Source organism: Carya illinoinensis, chromosome 12, assembly GCF_018687715.1.
Source record: "Carya illinoinensis cultivar Pawnee chromosome 12, C.illinoinensisPawnee_v1, whole genome shotgun sequence".
In the NCBI taxonomy this organism is placed as follows: domain Eukaryota; kingdom Viridiplantae; phylum Streptophyta; class Magnoliopsida; order Fagales; family Juglandaceae; genus Carya; species Carya illinoinensis.
In genome coordinates, this window is record NC_056763.1 from 17,185,072 (window position 1) to 17,201,799 (window position 16,728).

General features: G+C 38.4%; 2 protein-coding genes across 2 annotated transcripts; one reads left to right on the forward strand and one right to left on the reverse strand.

Annotated features, from left to right (window-relative positions):
* The first annotated feature begins 10,721 nt into the window (after positions 1-10,721).
* LOC122289290 (protein FAR1-RELATED SEQUENCE 5-like) lies at positions 10,722-13,198 on the forward strand. Its single transcript, XM_043096275.1, has 4 exons — positions 10,722-11,167; positions 11,246-12,095; positions 12,175-12,288; positions 13,010-13,198. Exons 1-4 carry the CDS (start codon positions 10,722-10,724, stop codon positions 13,196-13,198), a joined length of 1,599 nt encoding a protein of 532 aa, XP_042952209.1.
* Positions 13,199-13,410: 212 nt separating this feature from the next.
* LOC122289291 lies at positions 13,411-14,526 on the reverse strand. Its single transcript, XM_043096276.1, has 4 exons — positions 14,163-14,526; positions 13,781-14,071; positions 13,553-13,627; positions 13,411-13,458 (listed from the first exon to the last, which is right to left on the reverse strand). The coding sequence occupies exons 1-4, from the start codon at positions 14,337-14,339 to the stop codon at positions 13,411-13,413; spliced, it is 591 nt and encodes a 196-aa protein (XP_042952210.1). The 5' UTR covers positions 14,340-14,526.
* Between the last annotated feature and the right edge of the window lie 2,202 nt (positions 14,527-16,728).

The window sequence follows — 16,728 nt, forward strand, 5'->3', positions numbered from 1 at the left end:
ATATGCCTTTGCCATATCTATTTTCAGCATTACATTCCCGCCATTCATTTGTCTATGGAGAGAATGTACCATTTCTTGCGCAAGGGTGATATTCTCAAAGATACTACGGCCCGGGACGAAAGCACCTTGTTCCCAAGAAATCATACAAGGAGCACATGCGCCAATCGATTCACCAAAATTTTTGAAAAAATTTTATAAGCCACATTGCACAAACTTATCGGCCTGAACTTATCAAAGTTTTGAGGATCCTGCACTTTCAAAATAAGAACAAAATAAGAAGATGAATAAAATCTAGGCAATGGTGTACCTAGAAAAAAATCTCGCGCTGCTTCAATCAAGTCCCGTTTTACAATATCCCAGCATTGTATATAAAAGTCAAAAACCAAAACCATCAGGTCCGGGGCTACTTTGTTTAGGAATAGACGCTATGGCCTTCCAAACCTCCTCATCCGTAGGCTCTTTAACTAGCCCATGGTTTACCTCCTCATTAACCACCAGTGACAATAAATCACTCAAATCAGGCACCACCGTGGGTCCTTCTCCTGTCAAGAATTCCTGAAAATATTCTACTGCTGCGTTATGAATTGACGTGGTTCCTGAAAATACAATTCTTCTATATATAGGCAACTTCATGCACGAAGATGCGCATGAACCTGACGTGGCATTCTGCTACGTCAACACATATTTTATTTTTTTAAAAAGAGAGAGAGAGAGAGAGAGAGAGAGAGAGAGAGAGAGAGAGAGAGAGAGAGAGAGAAAATCATGAAGAAGAAAGAAGATTTGGTTCTACTCTTGTAAGAAACCAGTGGGCAAACTGCAAACCCAAATCCAACTGATCTCACACGCTCAAAGCTTTGCAGCCCACCTCTAACCAAAGCATCAAATCCTTCACAGTGAAGAAAGAAAACGAGGTTCCTTCTTTGCGACCCACCTCCTCGTCAAATCTGAAGGTCAACTGCACTCCTCCGCAGCTCTGCCACCACTATGCCACCTACCCATCAAAGTTATACACATTTTCCAAGTTTCCTCTCTCTCTCTCTCTCTCTCTCTCTCTCTCTCTCTCTCTCTCTCTCTCTCTCTCTCTCTCTCTCTCTCTCATTTTTCCTGTCCATTTCTTTGCCTACTTAGGTTTGTGACAATCATTGGGTTTCAGACTTTTTGATGATCCATTACAACACATTTGTGTGAAATTGAAATGTGAAATGCCACTAATCTGGGTTGGTGAAGAATAACTGCAGCTTATGAAAAAAGACATGGAGTTCAAGAGGATTAGGCAACTATTTTTCCATTGGTATAGAATTCAAAGCACCTGTGTAGCCCTCGTGGGTGGTAACCACACTGCATCCAGATTTTGCACCTATTAGAGTCCATTTCTTTCAATTGTTTTCCTCACAATCTTCAACATTTTGCATCTAGTTGTTCTCCCAATTGGAGAATCAAGCTTTTGTTCACATTGATTGGATTTTGAGTTTCTGAGAACCTCTTCTATTTATAGAATTTCTTAGGACTTGTTCCACATCACCAACTACACGAATGACCTGCAATGAAATAAGAGAGAGGCACAAAGCGCCAAGTGGAACTTCGATGCCTAAGTTAGAGAGAAGTTGTCTCAATATAAGTTTGTGAGTGAGTGAATACGTTATCTTTAGGTGTTATTTATAGGAGTGTGATAATGGTGATAACAACTAGCTCTAGAGTTTATTCGGGAGACTCTCCAAATAAAATGGATTGATCACCTTCTTGATCAATCAAATGTGTTCTCTATTCTCTATTATCCAACACATATTAGTAGGGTTATTCCTTGGGCTTGTAGATCAGCCACGGCATCTCAGACCTGGGCATTTCAACGCATGGACTTATTCCTTTAAGGCCCTAAATATCTCTTCCAAAATTTGAGCACAAAGGTTAAGGAAGTCATGGAATTGTCTTGTGGGCTTGGAGCCAAGACCAAAAACAAAATGAAGCACTTGAATGTTGGAAGAACGGGTATGAATTCTGATATCCTAATGGTGATTCAGCTTCCCAATTCACAGGTTCGGCACATTTTTCTCGATCAGTGTTCTTGGCATTGGTTATTCTCACGTTGACTTACATCATATCTATTATAAGAGAATGGGGAAATGGAGAAGGAAAGAATTGGATCATGAAACACATTGTATGCATGAATCAAACGCACCATTTCGTACGCATTTTTCTCCCCCCCACAATTTTCTCTCTTGCCCTCTGTTTCTCTAATACGCTTCATTTTATTTTTGAGTTGACATATCAGGGGCTTCGTCTGCAAGGCGTTCACAAAATGGATTTAGGATAGACTTTTTCTTCTTTATATTTTGAGTAATACTATATATAGTCATAAAGTGTGCAAGTATCGTGCAGTCATTTTGAAAAAGAGTAAAGTTTACTATTAAAAATTTAATTTTCTTTTTATGTGAGTTTTGTATTTATTTACTTTTTTCAAAATAATTACACGATACTTACATGCACGACCGCAAATATCATTTATGCAAGTATCATTTATGTTATATTATACTTGCATCCGGCCCACTCCTGACAAACTATGTTGACATGGCATTAACTAATGATAAATTTAGTAATTGACAAATAACACCACACAAACACAGTGGAACAAAGACAAGAATGAGAATATACTATATATAACATCTCCTCAAAAGAAAAAATAAATTCATTAAAATGACATATCCAGTCTAGCATGCTTGTCATTATTAGCTTGCACATATGCCTGCCTGCAGTTGCACGTGAGAATAAAAAAACTAATGCACACTTTACATTACAGTAAATATGACAAGCCTATCAATTTTTTTTTTTTTTCTTGAAAACATACTTCATTATCATAATAATCGTTCAACAAACAGGAAATAGAAAATAAAGTAAATACAGCATATTACAGACAGGAAAATTAAGGGGGATCCTTGCCACTGTGGAATTCCAGCAAACACTGAGGGATTTTGATTCTGGGTATATATCCAAATACTTTATTTGTAATAGAATGCGTGCATCGATTCTGAGATCGATGTATTTTGATTACTTTCCAACTTTCAAACTTGCCTAGTCTTGATCTTGCATCGGTTGTAAAAGCTTCCATGATCCAATCTGAGCTATTATGAGATGAGTTCAAAGCTGAAATAACATTCTGAGACTTTGGGCCAATTTTTTTCTGACGCAAGCCTAATACCTATCAAGGCAGCAAGAGCTTCTCCACAATTCGGATTACAGCTTCTAGTAAATTGGGTCCTACAGCAAAGAAGATTTCCCAGATGATCTCTACAAATGGCCGTGGCTGTACTTCCAGAATTTCGGACAGCAACATCAAAGGAAATTAAAATGTGGTCAATTGGAGGAGGGTTCCAATGAAAATTGCCAAAGCATTCATTTCTATCCCAAGCCCTCTTATGATCTAGGTATGTCTTAAGAACAGTATCCACAAAGATATGAATTGGTTTGGTTGTAGATCCATGAATGATTTGATTTCTATAAAACCAAAGACAATCCATTGCTATAATAGCAAAAACTTGAAAATAATGGGAGTCCTTAGGGAGAATATTCAAAGTTGAGACAGGATCCAAAATAGCAAGAACCCAGGAAGAGATTTCCTGTCCTGCCACTACCTCAATATCTAGAGGCCAAGGTGAATGCCTCCACAAAATTCTAGAGTAAGGACAAGAAAGGAAAGATGAGAGAGAGATTCCTCAGCCAAAGAACAAATGGGACAGAGAGTTTGTTCTTCATTTAAAGACAGGCAGTTTTTCAGTAAGGTTCGAGTGGGTAAAATCTCATGGAGAATTTTCCAAGTAAAAAGTTTGAGATGATCTTGAATGTGCAATGACCAAAGCTTCTTCCAGATTTGAGGTGGGTGACCAGTGTCCAAAGCCTGAGGGAGGATTGTGAGAGCTGCATAAGCAGATTTAACAGAAAAGTTGCCACTAGAATGGTGTCTCCACTTAATCTTGTCCTTTGTGAGATGAAAATTAGAAAGAGTCAGGGGAATCCTTTCAATTTCTCTAACAGTTTCTTCTGAAAAGAGAGCTTGAAGAAGAAGAGAGTTCCACCTTCTAGGCTGTTCCAGAATGATTTCAGAAATTCTAAGATCCAGATCTTGGGGACAGTTTAGCGAGGAAGGAACAGGATAGGGAGGCACCATTGAGGGAATCCAAGGATCTTTCCAGACCAGGGTGTCGACACCATTGTTAATCTATTTACAAAAACTAGCAGCAAGAAAATATTTTAGCTTCAAGAGGCCTTTCCAAAAGGGAGAATCACTTGGGTTGATTGAGGCATCTTGCCAGTTCCAATTTTTCATGTAAATATTGGAGATCACAGAAACCCAAAGATTTGTTTCTTTGTTGAGAAGAGACCATCCCAGTTTGCATAAGAGAGCTTCGTTAAAACTGGAAGTATTTCTAATTCCTAACCCTCCCAGAGATTTAGGTCTGCAGATGGAAAGCCAAGATTTGGGAGTGAAATTGTGAATTTTTTTGGGATCAAACCCCCACCGGAATCTCATAAGAGATCTATCAATGCTGTTAGCAACCTTTTTAGGAAGCATGATGCTCGGCATAGTGTAGATAGGGATCGAGCAAGCAACAGCTTTGATAAGAGTTGTCCTACCAGCTTAAGAAAGCATTTTAGCTTTCCATCCAGAGAGTTTGTTTTGGATTCTACCTAAGATGTCCTCAAAGGGGCTTTTGATATTTCTGCCAAGATTCAAGCGAAGACCAAGATATTTGAGGTTTCTAGAAGAATTTTTGAAATTTAGAATCGATCTAATCTCCCTACTTAGGTTCGGAGGGGTTGTTTTGCTATAGTGAATGGAAGATTTGTTTTGATTGACCCTTTGTCCTGACCAATCAGAGTATTTGTCCAGACAATTTTGAAAAATATTTGCATTAGAGATCAAAGCACTTCCAAACAGGATGAGATCATCAGCAAACAGTAAATGTGAAATAAGATGGCCATTGCTACCCATCTTAATGCCTTTGATGTGTCCTAGTGATTCTTCCCTAGAGATGAGTCTAAAAAGGATTTCGCTGCCAATGATAAAGAGGAATGGAGAAAGAGGGTCTCCTTGCCTTAATCCTCGGGAAGGTTGGATATATTCATGGGGTTCACCATTAATAAGAACATAATAGGAAACAATTGTGATACAAGCTTTGATCCAGTTAATCCAAGTTGAGTGAAACCCCAGACAACTTAAGACTTTTAAGATGAAATCCCATTCCATATAGTCAAAAGCTTTCTCCATGTCAATTTTAATAGCCATTAACCCTTTTTTCCTTCTCGTTTTTTTCATGAAGTGAAAGATTTCATGAGCAATAATTGTGTTTTCTTGAATGACTTTTCTAGGAATAAAAGCGGATTGGAATGGAGAGATAAATTTTGCAAGGACCAATTTTAATCTATTTGCAAGAATTTTGGCAATGATTTTGTAACACATATTTGAGAGACTTATAGGCCTAAACAGATTTACCGTGTTAGGGGAATCGGATTTGGGGATAAGTACAATGTGAGTGTGATTAAGCTCTTGCAAAAGGATCCCATTGAGAAAAAAATGATAGATGACTTGAATGAAATCATCTTTGATGATATCCCAATAAATCTTGTAAAAAATTCCAGTGAAACCATCAAGGCCAGGGGATTTAGAAGAGGGGGTTTGTTTGATGGTATCCATGATTTCGATTTCAGAGGGAATTTTACACAACATTTCATTGTTAGAATGAGAGATTTTTTGGGGGAAGAGATTCTCAAGATTTTCATGAATGTTGGGCCTAGTCAAGGTGTAAATCTGATTGAAATGGTCAAGAATCAGATTTTTAATTGAATTTGGATCACTGGTCCATTGATTCGAAGAATCTTTGATAAAAGAGATGTCATTCTTCCGTCTTCTCATAGTGGCAGTCATGTGAAAGAATTTAGTATTGAGGTCCGTGCTTGTTAACCACTGCACTCTAGATTTTTGTCTCCAAAGAATCTCTTCTCTTTTCAATTGTTCATAGAGACATAATTTCAAATTTTCCTCTATGGATAGATTGGAATCGATTGGGTCTTCCAATTGAACATTTGTTAATTGACTATGGATGAGTTTGATGGAAGACTGGATGTGGCCAAAGCTTTCTTTATTCCAAATAGCAAGGGCTTTGCTAACAAGATTCAATTTTTGGACCAGAATATAAGAAAGAGTGCCAATGATAGAAGTTTGCCATTTTTCCTTGACAACCGTGTAACAATTTGGATCCCTTGTCCAAAATTCTTCAAATTTAAAGGATTTTTTTGCTTTTTTGGCAGCAGAGGTATCAAGGAGGATTGGAGCATGATCAGATATGTGAATGGGCATATGTTTGATCCTAGCATCAGGGAATAAAGTATTCCAACTTGAGTTTGCAATTCCCTATCAATTCTTTCTCTAATATGACTACTACCATATCTCCTATTGGTCCAAGTGAATTTTGGTCCAGAAAAACCTAGGTCGCTAAGACCTTGCTGATTCATGAAGAGCTTAAGGCCAGAAGGATTAGAGGAAGAGGCAAAGGGTTTTCCTCCTATCTTTTCCTGTTGGTTTAGAACAGTATTAAAATCACCTATAATGTCAAGAATTGAATTGAATATTTCTGAAGTATATTTACAGTGTAGGATCGTATAAAATATATAGTTACATGCCTTGTCTATCTATGGTAACAATTATAAAAGGAATGAAATAATTTACAATTATAATAAAATGCTAAGATCAGGGAATGGCTAATTTGGTGAGATATGATTCTGTTAATATATAACAAGTAAAGGACCAGCAAAGGAGGCTACTATTGAGTTGATTAAATCCCAAAAAGGCTGCTTATATAGAGATTGGGCAGGGCAATAAACTAAAATTAGGAGCAAGGCACATAAGTAGGATCAAAGTAGACTAATATAGCAATAATATTACAACCAACATGAACCGGTTCCACATCTAATCCGAGCCTCCACATACAAAGCAAACCTCCCCACTTCTTCAAAGGAGGAGCATTCACAAAATGAGAAAAACCAAGCCTATTTACACTACTAGCCGAATTAGCATCGGTAATTAAAGTTTCAGACAGGAAAATTAAATCAGGTAGATGCATCCTGATTTGAGCCCTCAAGCCACGAATTGCTAGAGGTCGGGCCAGTCTACAATTCCAAGATAAGATTTTCATAACTGAGTTGGTGGCAATTTAGGGCCTGCCACCTCAACCACATTTGGATCACTTTCAACTTTTGGAAAAGGGTCAGAGAAAACATTACCACCATCTTCTTTGTTACCAGCTTCAGCGTGATTACCCATCTTCTAAGGCTTTTGGAAATTCTTCACTGATTTGAGATCACTTTTAGATCCTTTCTTCTTCGATTTGACTAGTTGTCCAGCTTCCTCAATATCTCCATAATCTGAATGGGAGGGAGCTTTGATACGTGATCAAATCTCTCATAAAAGCCACTCTCTTCTTTGGAGGAATTTCCACACCAGAATGATCAATTCCCCTTTTGTAGATATTAGTCTGAGTTTCATCTGAGGCTGCTATGAACTTACTAGGAGGGGAACCAGGGAGGGATATTGCTTCTGAGAAGAAGCTCTATTCTGTCAAGGCAGGGGGTTTACAATACTGCTACATACCCCCGGGGAAGTAACCCCGCTGCGTCCCCGTGACTGACGTGGCAGTTGACACGTCAACCGATAATAAAAAATTAATTAAAAAAAAGGCGGAAAGAAGGCATAGTGAACTCAACGCGGGAGGGAGTAGCTTTTGACGTGATTTTGACCTCGCAGAGCCCAAAACAGAACCTCCCATAGCCGACGAGCTTGAGCTGGGTTTTGCTGTGATTTCATCTGTATTACTCAAGTAAGCGAACGGTTGCTTTTGAAGAATATTGAGGAAAACTGTGCAGAAAATCAAAATCGGAAACAGAGAACTGCCGAGGAGCTTTAACTGGCTTTTTGCTTGTTATTTCATCTGCATTTGTGGGTAAGACTATGGTTTTAACTGAGTTTTTCTTTAAACATTTGATCTGGGCTGTTGTTACACATTTTCTCGTATATTTCTTTGTTTTACCTTTTTTTTTCTTTTGTGTATTTGTTATTGCTTAGTACTGGGTGGATTTTTTGATAGTAGGTTGGTATTTTCTATTACACATTTGGCTGGAATATTCTCTACTTTGTTTGCTTCAAAACCCTCGATTCCAGATGATGTCCTAACTAGGGCCTTCCAAGTAGAAGAAAAGGTTGTCAAATCTGTAAAGTCGAAGCTCAGTTCTTGAGCTAAGACCATCCACTCTGGATAATCTCCCCTTTATGTGAAAACTGTGTTGTAGTAATGCTTTTGATTTGAGGTTGCATACCTCCTATTCTTGTGTTGTTATTCTTTGTATTGATTCATTGTGTTGATTTGAAGTTCAGTTCTTGTAATGCTTGTGTTGGTATTTAAGTTGTTTATCTTTATAGTCATGGTTGGTTACGATAAAATAAGGAAATAAAGGCTTTACAGTAGGAGGACACAGTACTCTGGGTACTCTTATGTAACTGTGAGGAAAAAAAGGTCCATCCATTAGAATCCAGAGGCACCGATTGGTAAAAAGAGTTGGCATAAATCTGCACAATGAAAGCCAATGATTGCATCACTGGCAGCGGAAGAAGTTCCATTTCTGCAGCTCTGGAAAGGGAAAAAAATGAAATAGAAAAAAAGAACAAAGAAAAATAAAAAAACAGGTAGATGACAACAAACAAAACACTGAAACAGGTTCTTGAGGTTATGCAATTTTTTTGTTTTTTCTCTCTTGTAAGAGAGCTAGCTGGGAAGTCTCTAAAATTGAAGGAAAGATCATGATCGACAGTACTATCTGTGAGCAACCTATGCAGCAATATTATTGTTGATAGTGATGCCAATGGCTCACTTTGCAAAGGGCCTTTAATTCATTTCATGCCTTTGTCTAAATGGTCAATAAGTCAACACAACGAGAAGCTAGCTAGGTAGATGAGAGAAATATCGATGGTTCAGGTGCCCAACTGCTCGCTCCAGCATGCATGTGTCCAAACCATTTATATATATGTGGATAGTGACCGATATTATAGAATTATAAGATGATCATGCATGTGTGCTTCATATATATATGCTTATAAACTGATGATGTAGACAATGATGCAGACTTTGAATCAAGCTTACCTTTTCTCCTTCTTAGAAATTATTATTATTAATGCACTGCACTGTAGGGTAGGGTTTGATTTTGGCATGCATGGCTCCATGTGATACCAATTGGGGGTGGTGGGGTGGTGGTGGTGGTGGTGGGGTACATGAGGAAAGATTCCATTTGGTGTCATTCCTTATTTATTCTCTTTGGTTGTTACTTGAGATTGTAATTAATACGTTGCATTCATTTGATTAAATGCTTTTAATCAAGTATTTAATATTTCATATTTATGTTTCCATACTTAATTTGTGGCAGTTGTATAATATTTTCGCAGCATGGGAAACGAGAAAGAACAGCAAACTACGCAAACATCATCTAGTCAAGACATTCCATCAACTAGTCAAGACATTCCAAGTTACATGCCTGGTTACTTTGGACCAGTGCCTACGTGGCCACCAACTTTTCTACCATATCCGACTGGTAACCAATATGGCATCAACATACAGGTAGTGATAACTTGTAGCTCGAATTATTGGATTATAATTAGCTTTTTTGCAACTACTAAAAAAAGTCAGAGTTGGCTTAATTGCATGCTGGAATATTGATGACCTTTTATAAGTTGTTGCAAAATGCTAGTTACTCTTTTGAACATATCATGGAACCTCCGACTCATATCAGTAATACAAGCTCTGCCACGAGCAAAATAATTGCTAAAGATCTCGATAATAGAGCTGATGGTGGGGAATCTGAAGCGCCACTTGGTTCTCCTCTAGTTGAAGAACATACTGAGGAACGGCCAAATCCCTCAGAATCTAATACTGGCAATCCCTTGAAATGTCATAATGTCCAAGTGGTTGATGATGATACGATTGAGGAGCCAAAGTCGGGAATGGAGTTTAATTCCCTTGAAGAGCTATTGTGTTATTATAAGGAATATGGTAAAAAATGCGGGTTTGGGGTGAAGACAAAACGGACTGATAGGGAAGAAAATGACTCTGTTAGATACGTCACTCTTTGTTGTGCCCGTGGTGAGAAGGCCCAGAATAGGACGTTGAATGTTGCCAACCCACGTCCGACAGGAAAGACAAAATGTAAGGCAAGAATTAATGCATTAAGGCAAGATGGAGTGCTGAGGTTGACGACAGTACATAATATCCATAACCATGGCCTCAGTCCAAAGAAATCCCGCTTCTTTCGATGTAATAGAGAAGTTAGCGATGCCGTAAAAAGGGTCCTAGATACCAATGATTTGGCTGGCATCCGAGCCAGTAAGAGTTATGGATCTCGTTGTTGGCGCGGGTGGATTCGAGAATCTCCCATTTCTCGAAAAAGATTGTCGCAATTATATTGACAAGGCAAGACATCTACAACTTGGCGCAGGTGGTGCTGGAGCCCTCCAACAGTATTTTTTACAAATGCAATACAAAAATTCTGGATTTTTTTATATGATGGATATAGATGATGATGGGAGGTTAAAGAACGTCTTTTGGGCAAACCCCTGTAGTAGAGCTGCGTACTAATATTTCGGTGATGTGGTGACATTCGACACCACATACTTAACGAATCGATATGGTATGCCCTTTGCACCATTTGTTGGTGTAAACCACCATGGGCAATCAATTTTGTTGGGAGCTGGCTTGATTTCTAGTGAGGATACCGAGACATTTGTTTGGTTATTCGAGACATGGTTGCAATGTATGGATGGTATCGCTCCGAAAGCCATTATCACTGATCAAGATAGAGCGATGAAAAATGCAATCGCTCTTGTCTTTCCAAATACAAGACATAGATTTTGTCTTTGGCATATACTTAAGAAAGTTCCCGAGAAACTTGGCTCATATGGTTCCTACAAAACTGGGATGAAAGGTGCCTTGATGAAATGTGTATATGACACCCAACGTGTTGATGAGTTTGAGAAGTGTTGGGATGAGTTGCTTACCACTTACAACTTGCATGAGAATGCGTGGTTGCAGAGCCTATACGTTGAGCGTGAACATTGGGTCCCAGCATTTTTGAAGGAGTGTTTTTGGGCTGGAATGAGTACAACGCAACGAAGCGAGAGCATGAATGCATTCTTTGACGGTTATGTACATTCTAGAACAAATGTAAAGGAGTTTGTAGACCAATTTGACAACGCATTGAAAAAAAAGATTGAGAATGAAAATCTCACAGACTTCCAGTCATTTAATGTCACAATTCCCTGCATATCTAGATCTTCGATTGAAAAGAGGTTCCAAGAGTTGTACATGATTGCTAAGTTCAAGGAAGTTCAGCAGCAAGTCAACGGTATCATTGACTTGAATCTGAAGTTACTACCAAGTGATGGTGCAATAAAGACATATATGGTTGAGGATGAAGTAGCTTTGGAGGAGTTCACTAAGTTGGTTACGTATTTTGTGGACTTTAGTAAGGTTGATGCAGTTGCAAAGTACTCTTGTGGATTATTTGAGATGAGGGGAATATTATGTCGGCACATTTTGGCTGTATTCAGATGTAACGATATTAGATATTTTCCGGAAATATACATTTTAGATCGATGGAGGAAGGATATTAAAAGGCGATACACATTAATCCACAGTAGCTATGATGAAGGGGACCAATGGCCAGATGCTAATAGATATTCAAGTCTTTTGAGCATTTGTTATCAGATGATTACTCATGCAGCTAGTTCGAGAAAGTATACTGAGGATGCGAGAAGTAAGTTATATGCGATGATTGAGCTCTATCGTGCCAATGAAGAACCCCCATCTTTCACTCAAATTGGTTCTAATGCTAGTGACACGGCAAATGACACTACGGTCGGGTGTTCTGGGGAAGTACACAGCCCACGTGTTGTGCGAGGCAAAGGCAAACCTCCATCTCTAAGAAGAGCATCCAGGATGGAGATAGACATGCGGAAAGCAAAAGCAAAGTTGAAGAAAGCACCGGCAAAGGGGAAGCGTAAAGAGGTGAAAATATTAGAATGTTATTCAAGTCTTCCAGTCATTTTATTAAAAGTTTAATAACGTATATTTGTTTGGTAATTAGCGGGATGGAGGCGATACCCGGTCCATGGATAAAGGAGATACACCTGTTGTGGAAGTATGCAGGAGTTTATTTGGCCCTTCTGAGATCGATCGAACCAGATATGAACACATGCAGGTATATTAATTATTTTATATTTATTAATAAGTTTAAAAAGGTGGTTGTATATTGACCTTAGACCAATTTGCAGCAGGCTATTTCAGGTGTGGGTATAGACATGACTACAACACAGGCCCGACAAAGTGTGATGCAGAGTCAATAAAGCGTAAGTGGATTTGTGCACTTTATCCCCTTTATTAATACTTATATTTATTAGTACGATTAATATTTTTGTTTATTATTTACAGATGCAAGTTGAGTTGGATGGATCACAATTGGATCGATGTGGGTTGGACGGCTCACAACCGTTGCAATGAGAATTATATTTTATTAAGCTAAATTCCAAGCTTATGAGGTCAGAATGGCATCCTTGTATTTAATTTCAATTGCAATCATATGATAACCACCATGAATCCTTATTTGGTGGTGCTGGAGAAATGTATTAAAGTAGTTCAACGTCATACTTTATTTACTTTTCTTTATCATGATCGCTTGATTAAGTGACTGGCATTTCTTAGGTTCATATTTTTGTCATACTTATCAAATTATCAACTAATTGCATCATTTCCATACTTATCTGTACGTGCTGATGGTTTGAAAAAGATTAGGTTTTTTTATAGGTGTTTGAAGGGGAAAATTTTCCTCAAAATGATGTGTTCTTTTTTTTCCTCCCTATTTTTCACATCTTTGCCTCTCAGCTAGATAAACTAATTCTTATATTTGTTTATCAATTTTACAGCCTGCTGGTGGTCAGAGTTCAATCATGTTTAGTGAAGAACCATGTAAGGCAAGAAAAAAAAGATTTTACGTCATTACCATTCAGGGGAAAGTGCTCCACGATTTTACGTGCATTACCATGGTTGAGGATGAAGTACTCCAGGATTTCACTAAGTTGTTAAAGGCAGAGACATTTACGTGCACCAATTAATTTGATGTAAAATGACTATTTGATTTATGACTAACATCAATAAATTAGTTAGCCGTATGTATCCTTCAAATGGGAAATAAACCTATTCTATCCATAGGTTACAACAGATTTTACGTGCAGCTATTTATTGATGTTCAATGAGGATCAACTGATGGTTGTGGTAATGGTCAATTTTTGAATTATTCTGTCAAAACAGATAGACCAAATTGCTGCTAGAAAATATTAGCAGCTAGAATTCGAACCATTGCTAAGTTCAAGCACTGTATAACATAAGAGAATGCATTCTAATGCCTACCAAAAAGAACATCTCAACTCCCTATATCTTCCATCACAAAATAAAAGAAATAATGATACATATCCATAACCATATGTTCCTTCCATCAATTTCATTCCAACCAAGCATTTGGGCAGAGTTACATTTTCTATTCTCTGCCACAAAAACAAGTACCCAGCAGACCAAGCATTACATTCAGCGTAAAGAGTTATATAACTAGGATTTACGTCCACAAAATATCATGTTACTAGTTAACAACAATCCCAAATTCACTTATATAACACTAGGTAAAATGCATGCACAAATACAAAACAACAGTAAATCCAAAATAGCGTGCACAACCCCCTTCTTCTAGCTTCTTGTGCATTGAGCAGCAACTCCTTTTGCGTAACCTCGTCGCTTTTATTGGACAGCACCATGCTTACCCTCTCGAGGCGATCCACTATCTTATGAAGCTCAATCTCCCTCTTTTCCAGCATCTGAAGTATGTTCTCTCCATCTTTCTCTTTCTTTAAAAGTTCATCAATTCTTTCTTGAACTTGTAGCTCAATCACTTCATTACCATCCAACCACTTGAAAAACTTACAATATGGTAAGCCCTGCACATTTCATACATATATTAGAAAAGAGGAACTGTGCAATTTATTAATGCTTATATAAAATATTTTAGGCAACAAATATTTTACTTACCTGGGTATTATACTTTGAACACCCTAAGAAGGGTCTTCTTGGGTTTTTTGTAGTCGTTGACCATTTCAATGTGGCTTCCAGCACGCAAAAGCACAATTCTTTTCCCAAACGTAGTTTGGGAAAAGATGATGAAGATATTGATGGCAATGATTTTGACATTCTAATATGAACCCCCATAAATCAATTGAATAACAGTTGAATAATGATGGAATAATTAATGAAGAGCGGGAAGTTTTGACAGATTAGTGAAGAACAGAAAGTTTAGAAAGTATTATTCATAATATAATTAGTTAGTAATTTTCAACTTTTTTTAATGAAGACAAGTTAATGAAAGGAGGCCCGAATTTCAGGTGGACCTAAAAGACCCAGGTGGTTACTTCTGGGGAAATACTTGGTTACTGAACGACCATTCAAGTGCACATTTATAAATGAGATTCAATAATCACTAAACAGAAAAACTAAGGATAAACATACCAATCAACTACCTTGAAGCCTTGAAGTGCAACTAAGGAAAAACCAACAACTGAACGACCATTCAAATGCACATTTATAAATGAGATTCAATAATCACTAAACAGAAAAACTTAGGATAAACAATCCAATCAACTACCTTGAAGCCTTGAAGTGCAACTAAGGAAAAACCAAGCACTTAACGACCATTCAAGTGCACATTTATAATTGAGATTCAATAATCACTAAACAGAAAAACTAAGGATAAACCATCCAATCAACTACCTTGAAGCCTTGAAGTGCAAGTAAGGAAAAACCAACAACTTAACGACCATTCAACTGCTCATTTATAATTGAGATTCAATAATCACTAAATAGAAAATTACTGTGAAAAACCATCCAATCAACAACCTTGAAGCCTTGTTGTTGCTAGTAAAACCAAGGAAAAACATTGACTTGAAATCAATAATTAGTTTAAGGCATATGGTAGATAGGGGCTTTTATTTTCCTAGTTTTCCCAGACCTCCCTAATTTCATTCCTACCCGATGCTATCCTTCACAGCAACATTTCTTTTCTGTAATGTAACAACTTTTTCCCAAATTTTCCCAGCAGCCATATGCAGTAAGTATTAAAACCACTCATCTCAAACAGACTCGAAAAAACGATATAATAAAGCTATATGAAATTTCTGTGCACAAACCATAAAAACACAAACATCAGACTCGAAGAAATCAAAGTAGCACATTCGACAATATTCAAAAGACACAATGATAGTTGTTCCCTCTTTCCCACATTCTCTCAGCAACCAAACAGAACTACAACAGCTTATAAGATCCTAGTCCGCCAATAATACCCAAAACTCAATCCAATCAAACCCAACCGAGCAGAAAATAAATAAATAGAAAAGAGTTGGTAAAACAAACCAAAACCATTTGAAAGAAGTACATAAATTCGTGCCTTCAGGGTTCTCTGGGAGAGATTCGTGCCTTGAGGGTCATGGGTTCGTGTCCCGTCACGGCCTCAGGTGTCAAGACGACGGGGATGGAGGTTTGGGGGAGAGCACAGGGTGAAGACTGAGTGGGTTCTCTGGGAGGACGATGGGGAGAGGGAGGGCGAGTGGGTTCACGGGTTCGTGTGGGTTAGGGTTCGTGTGGGTTACGGTCAGGGTTGAGAGGGATGATGAGAAAGGAGAGATGAGAGGGAGAGATGCAAGGGAGATGAGAGGGTTAGGGTTCGGTAGGGAGATGAGAGGACGAGAGAGAAGAGAGAGACGAAAGGGACGAGAGAGAATAGAGATATGAGAACAAAGTTCAAACACATGCGGGAAGGGAAAGCCACCGATGGGATTCAAAAACCAAAACGACGTCGTTTACATTAAGTTGCCACGTAGGCAATGGGGACACAAAGGGGACGCACCCCGGGGATGTTTAGAATTTTCCGGGGGTTTAATGGTAGAAATGATATGTGGGTTGGGATTGCTTAAAGGGCTGGGCTTCATTTTATCATCAGATGAGACAAAGGGATGAGGCCATATGGGGTCTAAGTGGTGCGAGTTAAGTTGCAGATGGGCTTTGGGAAAGTCTGTTGGGACGAGATAATCATTTGTCAGTTCCTTCAGAAATTCAACGGATTTGACTAATTGATGATAGACTAAGGCATTGGACAGCAGATGGGCTTTGGGCCTAAAATCTTGAGCAGCCACGTCTATTTGACTTCAGAAGAGTACGTCTACCTTGCATTGATGAGGGGAACAAAGAGTAAAGAGCAGGATCTACCTGATGCTCTCTGTCACGGATCTCTTTTGTTAATGGAGTTGTAGGGCTCAAAGTAGAGACGTTGTCAGGTGCCATTAGTGTTGGACTGAGGTGAGTAAATGCACTAACAAGGATTGTCCCAGCACACTATTCATTCTCCCTGTTCTTCGGTTCCCACTGATGCGAACTAGGCATTGAGCTCTTGACTGATTTTCCTTACCTCTGATTTTTCCATGGTTCCGCATTCGTGATTCCAGCAAATATATTGATGGTGTTTTTTCCACTGTTTTCTAGCTCAGAGAAGCAGTTGACTTTGTCCACTACGATCTTCCCTTTCCCTTTACTGAAAAAAGTTTTTTCA

Bases quoted from the DNA above. Each gene is read 5' to 3' on its own strand.
- LOC122289290 (XM_043096275.1), top strand. From the start codon at position 10,722: ATGCCCTTTGCACCATTTGTTGGTGTAAACCACCATGGGCAATCAATT. The intron at 11,168-11,245 runs GTGTTTTTGGGC...TGTACATTCTAG, and splicing joins GTCCCAGCATTTTTGAAGGA to AACAAATGTAAAGGAGTTTG. The intron at 12,096-12,174 runs GTGAAAATATTA...TTTGGTAATTAG, and splicing joins CAAAGGGGAAGCGTAAAGAG to CGGGATGGAGGCGATACCCG.
- LOC122289291 (XM_043096276.1), bottom strand. From the start codon at position 14,339: ATGGGGGTTCATATTAGAATGTCAAAATCATTGCCATCAATATCTTCA. The intron at 14,072-14,162 runs GTAAGTAAAATA...TGAAATGTGCAG, and splicing joins GTTCAAAGTATAATACCCAG to GGCTTACCATATTGTAAGTT. The intron at 13,459-13,552 runs GTATCATTATTT...TATGTTATACAG, and splicing joins GAACATATGGTTATGGATAT to TGCTTGAACTTAGCAATGGT.